The sequence below is a fragment of the Ctenocephalides felis genome, unplaced genomic scaffold (assembly GCF_003426905.1).
Source record: "Ctenocephalides felis isolate EL2017-DRISC unplaced genomic scaffold, ASM342690v1 CF-g0.4_SCAFFOLD_03572, whole genome shotgun sequence".
NCBI classification, from domain to species: domain Eukaryota; kingdom Metazoa; phylum Arthropoda; class Insecta; order Siphonaptera; family Pulicidae; genus Ctenocephalides; species Ctenocephalides felis.
The window spans coordinates 22,788,659-22,803,048 of NW_020539726.1; the positions used below are offsets into that span (position 1 = coordinate 22,788,659).

Genomic DNA, 14,390 nt, shown 5'->3' on the forward strand with positions numbered 1-14,390 from the left:
TTGTAATATTACAGTAAGTTCTATAAGACCATGATGTAATATCGCCAAAAAAAGTTCCATGAAAAACGGCTTAAATTTTTTTTTAACAGTTAATTACAAGAAAACGGCTCGGTAGATTTTCACCTAAAATTAATCAGTACCATTCCCATCTAATATCTTTCGAACAGTTGTTGATTTTTCAAAATCGGTTCGGTAGGATGAGTTTAATGTAGACGAAAATTTAACACTTTTTTTCAACATTTAATTACAAGAAAACGGCTCGGTAGATTTTCACCTAAAATTAATCAGCATCATTCCCAAATGATATCTTTCGAACAGTTTTTGATTTTTTAAAATCGGTTCGGTAGGATGAGCTTAAATGTGGACGAAAATTTAACACTTTTTTTCAACATTTAATTACAAGAAACGGCTCGGTAGATTTTCACCTAAAATTAATCAGCATCATTCCCAATGATATCTTTCGAACAGTTTTTGATTTTTCAAAATCGGTTCGGTAGGATGAGCTTAAATGTGGACGAAAATTTAACACTTTTTTTCAACATTTAATTACAAGAAAACGGCTCGGTAGATTTTCACCTAAAATTAATCAGCATCATTCCCAAATGATATTTTCGAACAGTTTTTGATTTTTCAAAATCGGTTCGGTAGGATGAGCTTAAATGTGGACGAAAAATTTAACACTTTTTTTCAACATTTAATTACAAGAAAACGGCTCGGTAGATTTTCACCTAAAATTAATCAGCATCATTCCCAAATGATATTTCGAACAGTTTTTGATTTTTTAAAATCGGTTCGGTAGGATGAGCTTAAAGTGGGACGAAAATTTAACACTTTTTTTCAACAGTTAATTACAAGAAAAGGGCTCGGTGATTTTCACCTAAATTAATCAGCATCATTCCCAACTTATATCTTTCGAACAGTTTTTGATTTTTTAAAATCGGTTCGGTAGGATGACTTAAATGTGGACGAAAAGTTCAACACTTTTTTTCAAATTACGAAGAAACGGCTTGGCAGATCGTTGCACAAAAACTGACAACGATAGTACTCACCGAAATACATCAAATGGCTTTTAAATTTCTAAAATCGGTTCAGGCGTTTTTGAGAAAACGTCGATCAAAAGTCTAATTTTGACAAATGCCAAAAAGACCATACTGATTTTTGCAAACTTTGACGAATTTTTGAAGCTGAACCAGTTGTCGTAGGGCCGTAATATTTTAGTATGACCTAGAAAACTATGGTATCTTTCGTCAAAAAATAATCATAAAAAATCGTCAAAATTTTTTTTTAAAAAACTTTATTACAAGAAAACGGCCCGGCCGATCTTTACCAAAACTAATCAGCACGATTCCCAACCAATATCTATCGAACGGTTTTTGAATTTTCAGAATCGATTCAGAATTGCGGGCTAAAACGTGGACGAAAATTTTTCACTTTTCTGCAATTTACAAAGAAACGGCCCGGCCGATCGCCGTACAAAACTCAGAGACGATAGTCCTCATCGAGATACATCAAATGGCTTTTAAATTTTTGAAATCGGTCCAACCGTTTTGGAGAAAACGTCGATTTACGGCAAAAAATCTGTTCACACACACACACACACACACATACACACACACACACACACACACACATACTTTTTCCAAATTTGGTCTCATTCGATTCAGAATGGCTCGAAACGTCGAGAAAACATAAAATTAGCGATTCGGATTTTTTGATGAAAACATAAACTTCTCCTTCGGGAAGTTAAATATAGTGTAATAAAAATTTGCATATTGCTTAATGGTACCAGTTGGAAAGAATGAAAACCTTTATTCTCTACTAAACTGGTAAACATGAAATTTTTAGCAATAATGTGTAAAGATAAATAATTGTTGCTTCGTGTAGACTTTGCAATGTTTAAAGGTCATATAAATAATATGTAAAGGATTAGACTAAATTTTAATTTATTATGATGAAAAAAATTTAATATATTTTGAGGTTTTTTGTAGTTTGTTATGCTGCATTGATAGATATTTTATTCATTCTGAATATAATGAAATATAAAATAAATATGCCTATCCAATAAATAATAAAGATCTTATTCCTAAATCAATACTTTAAAGTTTGTTTTCAAAGGCATACATATATTCTTATTAATACTTCATATTTATACATAAACCTCCTATAAATTAGACTGAAATATATGATTTTAGTATCCAAAACACGTGAATTTCTGATATCCATGATTTTATTTAACGAATGAAATGGATCGTTAATTTAAACTTGTTACGAACATTAACTTAAATTTATATCATCATTTTATGGAAGATCATATGTAGGTGGAAACGAAATTGCTATTTCGGTTCTTTATTGCTTTTAGAAATTGTTGATTTATAGTACTTAACACATTCAATAGTGTACAGTTATAATTAACGTTTATCTATATAAAAATAAACATGAACCACATTCGATATAGTATTGATTGTGGTTTTAATTCCGCAAACAATTTCCTGTTGATAATAACATTGGAATATTTTGGTGGCTGAAAGTATGATTACAATCGACCTCATAAAGTTTCTCAAATAATCATTAGATTAAATAAATTAGACGCTATGGAAATATTCCATATTGCAAATGCAAAACGATTGCATTTATATGCATTTGCACTTCATTGCAATTAGCAAGTCTGATTATGCAACTATTTGCATATTATATAATTTTCCAATACTTTTGTTAATTTATGGTTGATATTTATGAAATTTTCATTATAAATTAATAATATAAATTTATTTGATCATTACATAATAATTTATTATGTGGTTTATATAAACGCAAATTTATGGTTGCGGGGCGTCCATTTATCACGTGATCGATTTTTGAGAAAAAATTGGACCTCCCTTCTCCTTGGTGATACGTGGCGATATTCAAAATTAACCCCTCTTCTTCAGGAAACATCAAGTGAATTTCTGGTTACAAGAAATAATGATAAAATTTTGAATTTTTTTTAAAGTGTTTTGATTTTTTTTAAATTGAGGTAAAGAATAAATACAGGTGATATCGAACTATACCCCTCCCTCCTCACGTGATATTTTGTAATTTTTTGTCAAACCCCCCTTCTCCTAAAAACCTGATGTGATTAATGGACGATTCCTTTGGTAATAATAAACTTCTTCATTATTCGTAAAAATATTCATTTTTTATATAATAATATATTATGCTATTTTTAATGCTTTAAGATAAATGTCAGTTTATGTTTGGTTCATATCAGCTTTTTCATTTTTTATAGATTTATTTATTCGTCATAGAACCTCATCAATTCAGATGCTATAACAATAGAATTGTTTCTGAATAAATATCTTTTGCTCGAGTTGTTTCTCAAATATTATATCTTGCATTCTTGGAAATATATTAGTTTTATCTAATTTGTATTCGGATTCGAATCTACGTCATCTTAGAAAGACGTCATCAAACTATTATCCTAGTTGGAATAAAAGCACACTCTGGACCACGTGGAATAGGCTCTTGATAAATCTACAAGGTCGTAACCTATGGCATGTTTGGGAATTTGCCAAAAGAAACTTTTCCCCAGAAGGAAGATGCAGATTTGAAGTAGAGAAAATGTTCGATTATTTTTAGGTTTTCACTCGTGTTTTTAGTATGTAACTAACAAATAGAGTAATTTTAGTTATACTTGCCAAGACCCCTTAGATCAGTTTTTTAGTTGGGTCTTTTAAAAATCCTTTGTTTAACAAAATGTTTTAATTTTAGACAACTTATAGCAATTTTGTTATTATTTGCGACTGTGGTACTAGAGAAGTGTTATTTAAGATTACAGCTTTAAAGTTTAAATGAACAAAAATACTGAAAATTAATCATAATAACCGAAAAATGGATACAGTTACACGAAAATTCATAGGGGTTACTTGTGAAAGCTCATAAATTTCGAACTGCAACGAGAAAAAAAAACTCATGATAGTTACAATCTATCCTGTTACACTGAATATATTTCTATCTCGGGTACATAATTGATAATATTTATTTAACATAATTTAATAATTGTGTTTTTGCTTGTTTCTATATTGTTTGTTATTTTTGTAATGTTAATACAACATTGCATATTGCACATCCTCATACCATGATACATTGTTTCATTTATAGATATTGTATATGATAATTTATTTGCCACTGGAAGAGAACTAAAATTTTAGCCGAAACGTAAGGATATCAAACATATAAACTTATAAAGATACAATTATAAATACTTATAAATATACAATTTTTATTGATGTAATGAACATTATAATTCAACTCACATATTTTAACAAAGTCTAATAATCGGGCATATTAGACTTTACTTCTTTATCTATCGACTCTACATTTATTATTATGGGTGTTTCATGACGTAACGTTTAAGCGGACAGTGTCGTCGAATTCAAGCCCCCGTACTCGACAACCTGATATCGTGCAGTAGCAATGTCTATTTTCAGTTGAAAATATAGATCAAAAATACATTTCCATATCTAGCTACACAGTCGCAAATAATAAAATAATTTCCAATTAAAAATAACGCATTTCGGTCACTGCGACAATGAAAAATCTGTCACATTATTCTAATTTGAATCGAGTTGGAGTCTAACTCAACTTTCGGACATGCCCTAGAGCAGTGTACCTATAATTTTATTACATGTATTATTAGTTTAAATATTATTAGACTCTACATATTTTGCATCCCCCAAGGAAGTGACAACCCAAAAATGTCAGAAATCTTAATTAATTAAACTTGAACCCTAAAAATTGTCACGACTTAAATTTTTATAGTTTAATTAAATAAAAAAAAATACAGAAAAATGACGCAAGTCAAAATAGGCGCGAGTTTTGAATTGTTCTTTTGAATCCAAAACGCAAGTCAAAAAAGCTGCCGCATGTTTCATCTAACGGAGCAATCTGCAATTAGTTGAAAATTATAAGTTCTTAATTTTTTTAATGCATTTGTGTAACAATTTATAACATTTTTATAATTTAACAATCACTATTATCGATTTTTTTTAACATTGTTTAAACAGCAATCAGAACTTATAGTTGTTCTATGGCTGTTTGATTCAATATCAACTCAAGTAGTATTTTACTTGATTATAAAAAGTTGTCATGGTAGATAACCCTCCAATGAGGATCACTATTACTTAAAGAAGATCTGCTGATTTTTTTCTTCTTCAGTCTTCTGGATTGGGAGTCCAACAGCATCGGTTGTATGATAGAGTTTATGTGGTTATGAAGCCGGACAAAATGGGTTATATTTTTTTTTGCTGATCGCTTCTTGTACTGTTTCCATATGGAGGTCATTATGCAGGATTTTATTAGATAAATACCCGGACGCTCTTGTGATGAGTCTTGAAGTTTTTGATTGTTGTCTCTGTAAGGCCTTGATTCTTGTTTTGCTGGGGCATTCCCAGAGCTCGACTCCATAGGTCCACATGGGTTTTATAACAAATTTGTAAATAAGATAGGATAGCTTGGAGTAACGTCCTATTAGCCAATACAGTGACCTGACTTTGCTTCGCAGCTCTTTTATTTTTAGTTTTTTTTTGTTGTATCCGGATTAGTTTTTGGTCCAAATAAATACTGAGGTATTTGATAGTGGATATCATTGATATTTCAATTATTATTATTAGAACGATCCGCCACAGTGAATTTAATAATGAAAATGCAATGATCACTTCATAAAATTTATATAACAACATTTTATTGTGGAATGAAACTAAGGTTAAAAGTTTGTTTTAACTAACCTAATATTATTATTGTCAAATTGTAGAATATACAGTGCCGTGTAGTGCATTTACTAGATCTAATAAGTTGAATTAATAAGCAATAACTACCTATGTGTATGTCGGTGAATATATTGTATTGTGTTTATACCTTTGTATAATTATTGTAGTTATAATTAATGTCATAGTCTGTTATCTTTAGTTTGATGTAACGTTGATTATATTTAAGTATTATTGTTCGCCAATTGCTAGTGTGCTAGATTACAAGGTCAATTAAACAATAATAAAAAAAATTATAACAAACTATTTTAAGGTGACCATATGTCGCGGATTGGCCGGGACCGTCCCGATTTTCCGCCTTGCGTCCCGGCATTTTATAAAAGCAATATTTGTCCCGGTTTTAGGTGTTTTGTCCCGGATTTTTAAAAATGTTTTGATTGCCAATATATTTTCAAATATATTTCAACTAAAGAATTTGAACCCAAAAAATGTGCATATAAGTTTTTAGCTCACCAACACTCCCCCCATCGCTGTCACAGACATTCTAATCCGTCCCGGATTTCATGCAAAAAAATATGGTCACCTTAGAGGGGTATTCTAGTGTAGAGCGATGAATTTCAGGTCATTTTTAAAGTGTCGTAAAGGAAAGCAATGAATGTTTTTACTATCAATTTTTCACCATTTGTTTATTAATATCATTAAGATACAAAACAAAAATTGAAAAATAAAAAAGTTAAAAATTGTAAAAACTGGCAACTGATGAAGTGGGTGGTCTCAAAAAATTGGCATCTGAGTTTTGACATGATTTCAGCCCTCCTAGCCATCGGAAATGCAAAAAATAAAAAGATTATTATTCTACAATGATGTCGCAATTGGCTGAACTAGCGATGAGTAAAAAAAATTTTTTTTCACAAATTGGCGACTGTTTGAAAAAAAAGTTTTTTTTACTGTTTTTTTGAGTTTCTCGAATTTTTAAAAAAAAGTAAATATAGGAATTTCGGGATGATTCTAGTTCAGACTATAGATAGATCTATAAACAAGACTATATGAAAATTTCAAATGAATTGGTCGAGTAGAACTCCAGAAATCGTGGCAAGAGTACTGAGAAAAACGCATTTAAAGTTTTGCGTGAAGCCAAACCAGTATGGAGACCGATTCAGTAAAATGCCTATATCTCCAAAAATAATTCATATTTTTAAAAACCTTTTTGTACTTATATTCTCAGAAAGTTAAACTTTGAAAATATGAAATAAAAAAAAAAATCGATTTTTTAGAATTTCTACACTAGAATACCCCCTTAATTGTTTAAACTAAACTAATATTAATACATATTTTCTTTTCCGCACTCAACAAAAATGTTTTTGTTTGAAAATATAAATATCACCAGCTCTGGCTTATATATATTTTCTGTTCTTTCCCCAGTTATGTGCCCCCTCGACTCTGGGGATTCAGCGGGCACGTGCAGACGATCGTGCACAGCATAGTGGGCCGCGTCAAGTGCCCACTGCCACTGGGAGAGAGGGTGTACCTGTCACTGGCTGATGGGTCGACGCTTACCTACGATCTATACAAAGCTCTTAATCCGGATAAACATGAAGGTAAATTTATTTTTGTATTCATTATTTAATACGATCTACCAATTAATTAATTGGGAGGAAAATTATGTTGATTTTCTTGCCTCGGTTGGATGAAAACTGTAGAACACGTGCTGAAACCTAGTAGGTTACCAAAACATGATGAATAGACATGACGAGTTTGGGGGGGTGCTGTAATTATGTTAAGGAACTTAAATATTATTCTTACTTTTTGTTTCGAAAAAAAAATATAATAAAATCAGTTATATTTTTCAATCAATCAACTTTTATTATTTGATTTTCTTCCCTCTTGCCAAAACCTGGTAGGTGACCACATATAGTTATTTCAAATCAGAAACAGAAACATATATTATGGGTGGGGGCTATTATGTTAAGTAACTTAAATGTTATTCTTTTTTTTTCAAAAAAATACATGACGATTAAATATAATAAAATCAGTTGTATTTTTAAATAAATCAACTTTTATTATTGAAATTTTTTATTTCAAAACTTTTCATTAACTTCCCGTATGGTAAATTATAGTAATCGAAAAAAATCGATCTTTTTTGTTCAATTTTATACTGCAATTTGTATATATTATTACATTTAAGCATAGAATACTGAAATATGGTAACCTCTAGTGACGTACCTTCTAGAGCTAATTAAAATATAATAATGAAAAACTAAAAATAAGCGAAAAAACAATAAAATACAGCAAGATGAAAAAAATTATAGTTAATTTTACTATATATTAGGTTGTCAAATATCTCCCTTCCGCCTTTTTGTATTATAAACCAATAGCAAAAAAGCGGAAGGGAGATATTTGACAACCTAATATTAGGTCTCTAGTTTTTTTTTAGCCTGGTTGGCTCGCCTTCCAGGTATACTTGGCTTGCTAATTGGTTAGGATGGACGGGTATGCTGTTTTTATACATTATTATCATCGAAAATGATTTTTTTCACATCTTTACGTTTCAAAGTCTTTTGAACATTTTGGCATACCTTAGGAAAAAATTGAATGATTCACAAAACGTTCTCTTGTATTGACTAAATGGAGATTGGGTTCAACAAAGGTCCAGCGGTCTTTGAGTTACAGAAAAAAAGGTAATGTAAATCGTCATTCTGCGGTCAAAAATTATTACTAGACATATGCACATCAAATTATCAGATATTTTATAGAGTTTTCAATAATAAGTACAAATTTTGTTTCCATTTCTTTGGTTCCGCACCAAGATTTTTAATATTTAAAGTTTACTTATATAATTCGAATAAATGTTCTCGATTATCCACAGAATTGATCAACCGACTTGAATGGTTTCAAAATTTTCCAGAAAATTCGATATTTTTAAAAAATTCAAAAATTTCCAAAATTTTCATTTCATTTTTAACTCATTTATATTATCTTTTCAAAAGTTTCAAGAAAGTTCCAAAAAAACTTCTAAATTCTCAAAAAATCTATATTTTTTTTTTAAATTAAATTAAATTACGTTTCGGAAAGTTCCAGCAATTTACTTTGAGGCACGATTTCATGCATCACTATTTTGCTTTTAACTATATGTAATGTTAACTTTTTTGTATTATAAAAAAAAATTAAATTACTTTTCGGAAAGTTGCAGCAATTTGTCTTGAGGCACGACGCCATGCACCACTATTTTTTAACTATTGGTTCTGTTAACTTTTTTGTATTGTATAAAATTATGTACATTTCTATATTTATTCGTTCGTAATATTGCTTTTGTCACTAAAGTTTAATGTGTCTATTTGGTGTTGGGTATTTTGATACAGACAATTTTTGTAAAAATAAATATCCGAAATAAAAATTTAATTTAATAAGATAAAAAACCGAGCCTAGGTCAAATATTGTTGATTTCGGTATACAAGGTGGAAATCCGGGACTGTCCCGACCAATCAGAAAAATGTGATCATCGTATTCATTGCTATAGTTTACAATTCGATATTTATATGGGTTACAAATTATTGTAATTTGATTCTGGCACACATTAGAACAATAGGTGTTTACAACTGATGAATATGATTTTCAAAAAAAAAAAACAACGAATACTCTTACTTCTACATTTACGGAGTTTAACTAAATTCCTGCTCATCAATTTTTTTGAGTTCTAAAACATTTTTTGAGATATATTTTTGTTAGTCTATGATTATTTCAAACAATACATGTTATTTTATTCATTTATTTTTCAAGACAATATAATAGAAAACACACATAATGATATCCCAGATAACTTATTTATTGAATAATAGTTGTCAACCACAGATTCATCTCATATATCTTTTTTGAGGCACGTGCTGATATCAAATTCATTGAACTATATAATATTTTTTGTTGTTTACGTTTTTCTGCGTTGTAAGCAAACATGGGGCGAATTAAATTTTATTGATGTGAAAACACGTGCTCAATCATAATGAATTATATTTTTATTGAAAATGAAAATGAAATTTCTTCATTAACTAAATGACTTTACTCTCCTTACTTACGCATATTGATGAGATGTTAAATAATTATAGTTGTATTTTATGCTAACAAATCTAATTTACATTAACAATCGATGCAACAAGGTGCTAAAAATTTAACTTACACTATAGTTTATCGTTTAATAACCTTTGGCCTTGCAAAACATTATAGTCTCATAAATTATTAATGGTTTCATAGTTCGTTTTTACTTCACCAGTTTGCCAACTGTGCCCTTAACCTCAGTCCATCGATTTATCAAATTAGACTACAGCAAACATATAAACATATTTTATGAATTTGCCATATAACTTCAGTAATCAACTATGATATCAAGCTGTTTTTAATGATAAATGCTAATCTAATTAATTACACTTTTGTGTATCAAATTATCTTTGAAGTTATCAGATAAGAATGTTTGAAGAATCTAGAATCACTTCCATGTAATTTTCTTATGACGAATTATTGATTTTTAAATATCTATATTATCTATGAATTAATACATAGAATTAATTCAATATTTTGTCTTTGAAATTTGATAGCTATACTAGAGTGTCTTTATATTGTTCATACATAATTGGAAAATAATTGGATATCAATAGACAATCACTCTTTGTTTATTCATTCACTATTGTAATCAAATACTGTAGTAGAATAATTATATTTGTACATATTTTGATTGATTCAAATTATTCTGGTATTGTGGAATTCCAAATAATAACGCTTTAACGCAATTTTTTATAGAATTTTATAATATGACATACATGCAATACATGTGTATTATGAATTTATATATACAAACACATGTGTTATGTTCCAGTTATTGTATTTTATAATAACCTTCAAGAATTTTGCCTATATAAAAATAAGACTCATTTTATAGCAATGTCATGCTTTTATATTACATGCAATTATGTGAAGAATGAATTATTTTTTAATTGTAAAGTGTAACATGTTAATTCAAATAATTGTGTATTATAGTTTTATAATCATACTTATATATCAGAAAATTTTAGAATAAACTTTTTAATAACGCTTGCCTATTGTTGGAAAACTATCCTACTAACACGTATGTAAATAACGATAGTGATAAATTTCATTAGATAATTTGTTTTGAAATACATTTTCATATACATATAAGCTACCAGGGTGTTCCATGGCGTAACGGTTAAGGGCACTGCCTTGTGTGGTTAGGGTCTTGAGTTCAACCCCGCTCTCATAACCTGATACCATGCAGTAGTGATATCAATTTTACTTGAAAATATAGATCAAAAACATGAAAATAGCTCCTTTCGGACACTATGATGTGAAATGGCAATAGGAAAACTCTTACAGTATTCTTCACTGAACCAAAGTTGGCTCATCATAGGTCCGCCTTAGGGCAGTACTACCCATTATTATTTATATACTACTATGGATTATCTGGTGAAAAAAATATTAGTAACAGTAAAATTCAAGCAGGAAAGCTTATGAACTGTTTAATTAATTATTATAATCATTATTTTAAGCTTTCATATTAATTAACCTGTTCAGCTTCAGCAGATGTAAAATATTTTCTTTAGATAGGTTAGGTTTGATTTATTTCATCTTTCTGAGCTGAAGTGTTTTTCTTTTTGGCGAACCTTAAAAATGTTGCTTATTAATCGATTTTTATTTTTAATTTATGCCAAAGTTCATCGATATCATTTTGTATCGTATCAATTCAAAATATAGGCAATATATTTCTGGAATGGTTGTTAACCACAATTTTAATTTGAAAATTTGCTTTATTAACCACAAATTGTTTCATATTCAAGCAAATTCAAGCAAAATCGTACAATTTTATTTTTGCACTAATCATTATTTTTTGTCGAAAGAGTTAATTGACACATATTTTAAACAAGTACAATAAAATAAATAATTTTTTAATTTAGTGTTTTATTAAAAATACTTAATTGCTTTCCTTAGGGCTTTAACCTTTCTTTACTAACCTATAATATTTTGGTAGATAATGTACTAATTTTGGTAGCTTTTTGTGAACAACAGATTTTGTATAAAATAATTGGAATAAATTCCAGACCAGACCCAGTTCTATCTATCAAATCATCGTCTGTCGTCATATCATGTTGTCAAGCCATTTTCGTATTATAATCTCTAACACAATAATATAAGGCTTGTATTCATTTATGCTTGTTGACTGGAGAGTGGGTCAAACGTAGGTTAAGTCTATAATAATAATTTATTTTTTGAGCCTGTTGTGGTGTAATGTTTAAGAACGTGGGTTAGCTCAAACTAGTCCAGTGTTCGATTCCAACTTCGGCCAGTTCGATATCAAGCAGCATGGTAACAAATTTTTACTTGAGGTATTATATTGGATATGGATATCTATCTTGTATATATGTTGCCCGAAAAGCGAAATTCACGTAAGATTATATTTTGGTATATACCTAAATGTTATGCCTAAAATATGATCTCAAGTGAAATTTGCTGTTTGTGGGCATTACTGCAACATATATATCAGGCAGATATCCATATCCAATACACATATAGGGGCCCATTCTGCCGCACAACAGACCAATGTTATGGTAAGGCCATATTATGCCCCAACTTCCATACATTATGCTACTGAATCATACTGAATACTGTCAAAATGTCATGTATTTGCTGTGCATTCAGGCGTTTTACACATAAACTGCAACGCCACTTGTATGTTATGAAGCTGGGTCAGAAAGACCTTGTTACCTAAGATCGTTTTTTGACATTCGGGTTTTTAGGTGAGATTTTAGCACAGCAACCAAAAGGCTTTTGCCAATATTTATAACGATTTTGTATGAAAAGTTTTATATAACATAGCCTTGCCATAACATTGGTCTGTTACATGGCAGAATCGGTCCCATAGTCTACACAGGAAATGACAGAGTAATTGACCGTTGGGTTGCCATGTCAAGAAATATACTGGGATTGGATGTACGTTAGCGAACACAGCTTATAGTATATTTACTTCTGATGGTTGTTTAAAAAATGTTGATCCTAAGATTAATTGAGATAAATAATTCTATCTGAAAATCTTATCAATTTTGTAATTTGTCTTAAAACTTATTTGAAAAGATATCAAAGCATTGTTGTAACATTTTTAAATGCATTCTGAATACAATAGTTCTGCATGAATATTTAATTTTTGCAATAAGTACTTACTACATACTCATAAATACAATAATAAATATAAAATGATATACATACTCATTGACGATTACTTACTTGTCCCTATATAATTCCCAGATACTCTTTGTTATGTCTGAGATATTGATTTTATACATTATTTTTCAATTTCAGAATTTAATTTAACTTTTTGTTATTATTATTTCAAGTCTGGACTGTTCTAAACTCTTTCATAAGAATCTAACATTTTGATATATCGATCTAGAATAGATTTTTTTTTTGCGTTTGCTAGAATTGTTAGAATCTTAATTTATTAGTAGCTCTAAATTAATTACTGTCTTCTTAAAATGTATTTGTGCATCTATCTAATAACAATGACAAAATTTTGTTGATTTGTTATTTATACACAAATTGAATGTTTTATAGGTAAAAATTTAATGAAATTAATAAATTTACTTTACTTTTATAATTCAACATGTCTTATCGATTTTCATGTTCAAAATTTATAGGTACTAATGAAAAACTAAAATTACCTCAAATCTTTATACCCTGCTCTTGACATTTTATTAAATAAGAAACTTGATTTAGTTTTTTAGCGGAAAATGCTTTTCTTTCCAATGTGCTCATGTTATTGATTTTAATATATAAATTTATCGGTTAGTTTGTAAATTGTTTGGATTTAAGATTAGATCCAGTCGAATACAAAGAAATTAATGAGGTAATAGTTTAAATCGATTTTTTATATATAGGTCTGTGATCTTGAATGTATTTTATCGAAATCTTTGCCATTTTTCTTATAAATTTTCGCAAATTGTTTTGAAATGCGTAGCTTGAAATAGCATGTTTATAACAAAATTAACTTTTATTGAAATATCATCGTATACAATAATAAAGTGCTTAAAACTATATTTTACGTGCATGTATATAATGAGAAGTCAAACAGTCAGCATATAATTAAATAACAATTTTATATTTTACTACTTAACAATAAATGCGCAAACATTATTAGTAGAACGAGACTCTTGCAATTTAATTCATTTTTCAATATTAAAAGCTCTCGAAATCAGTTTGTTTTAATAAAGTTCCAAAGTTCATAATATTGTGTAGATTTTTATTTGTAATGTGTAATGTTTACATTTTAGCTGTTTTATACATTTTTACGAATATCACCATTTTTGGAAATGTGTGAATATCATCCTATGAACAAGTTTAGGATAAGAATAATAAAGTTGAAGATTTTTTTTTGTGTTTTATTGTTTTGTTTATATAAGTTGCATTAAAAGTGATACGTATTTTTAACATCAGGTGCTTTTGTTCAATCTCAAATTTCCATAAAGTTGATTTTGTGCATTAGTATTTCACTAATTTTATGTTTAATTGAAATCATTAATATTTATACAAGTCTCTATTAATTCAAGATCATTTCAATTACTGAATACGTTTTAATTTTGTTTGATAAGTCCACAA

The 14,390-nt window shown here is 29.0% G+C and overlaps 1 protein-coding gene across 1 annotated transcript in view; it reads left to right on the plus strand.

Moving 5' to 3' along the window:
• LOC113387668 (abhydrolase domain-containing protein 2-like) overlaps positions 1–14,390 on the plus strand; it is a 47,353-nt gene that overhangs the window by 15,786 nt on the left and 17,177 nt on the right. The window contains exon 2 of the mRNA XM_026625026.1: positions 7,164–7,339. Within this exon, the coding sequence (XP_026480811.1) occupies positions 7,164–7,339 (176 nt within the window). The remainder of the gene's footprint in view (positions 1–7,163; positions 7,340–14,390) is intronic.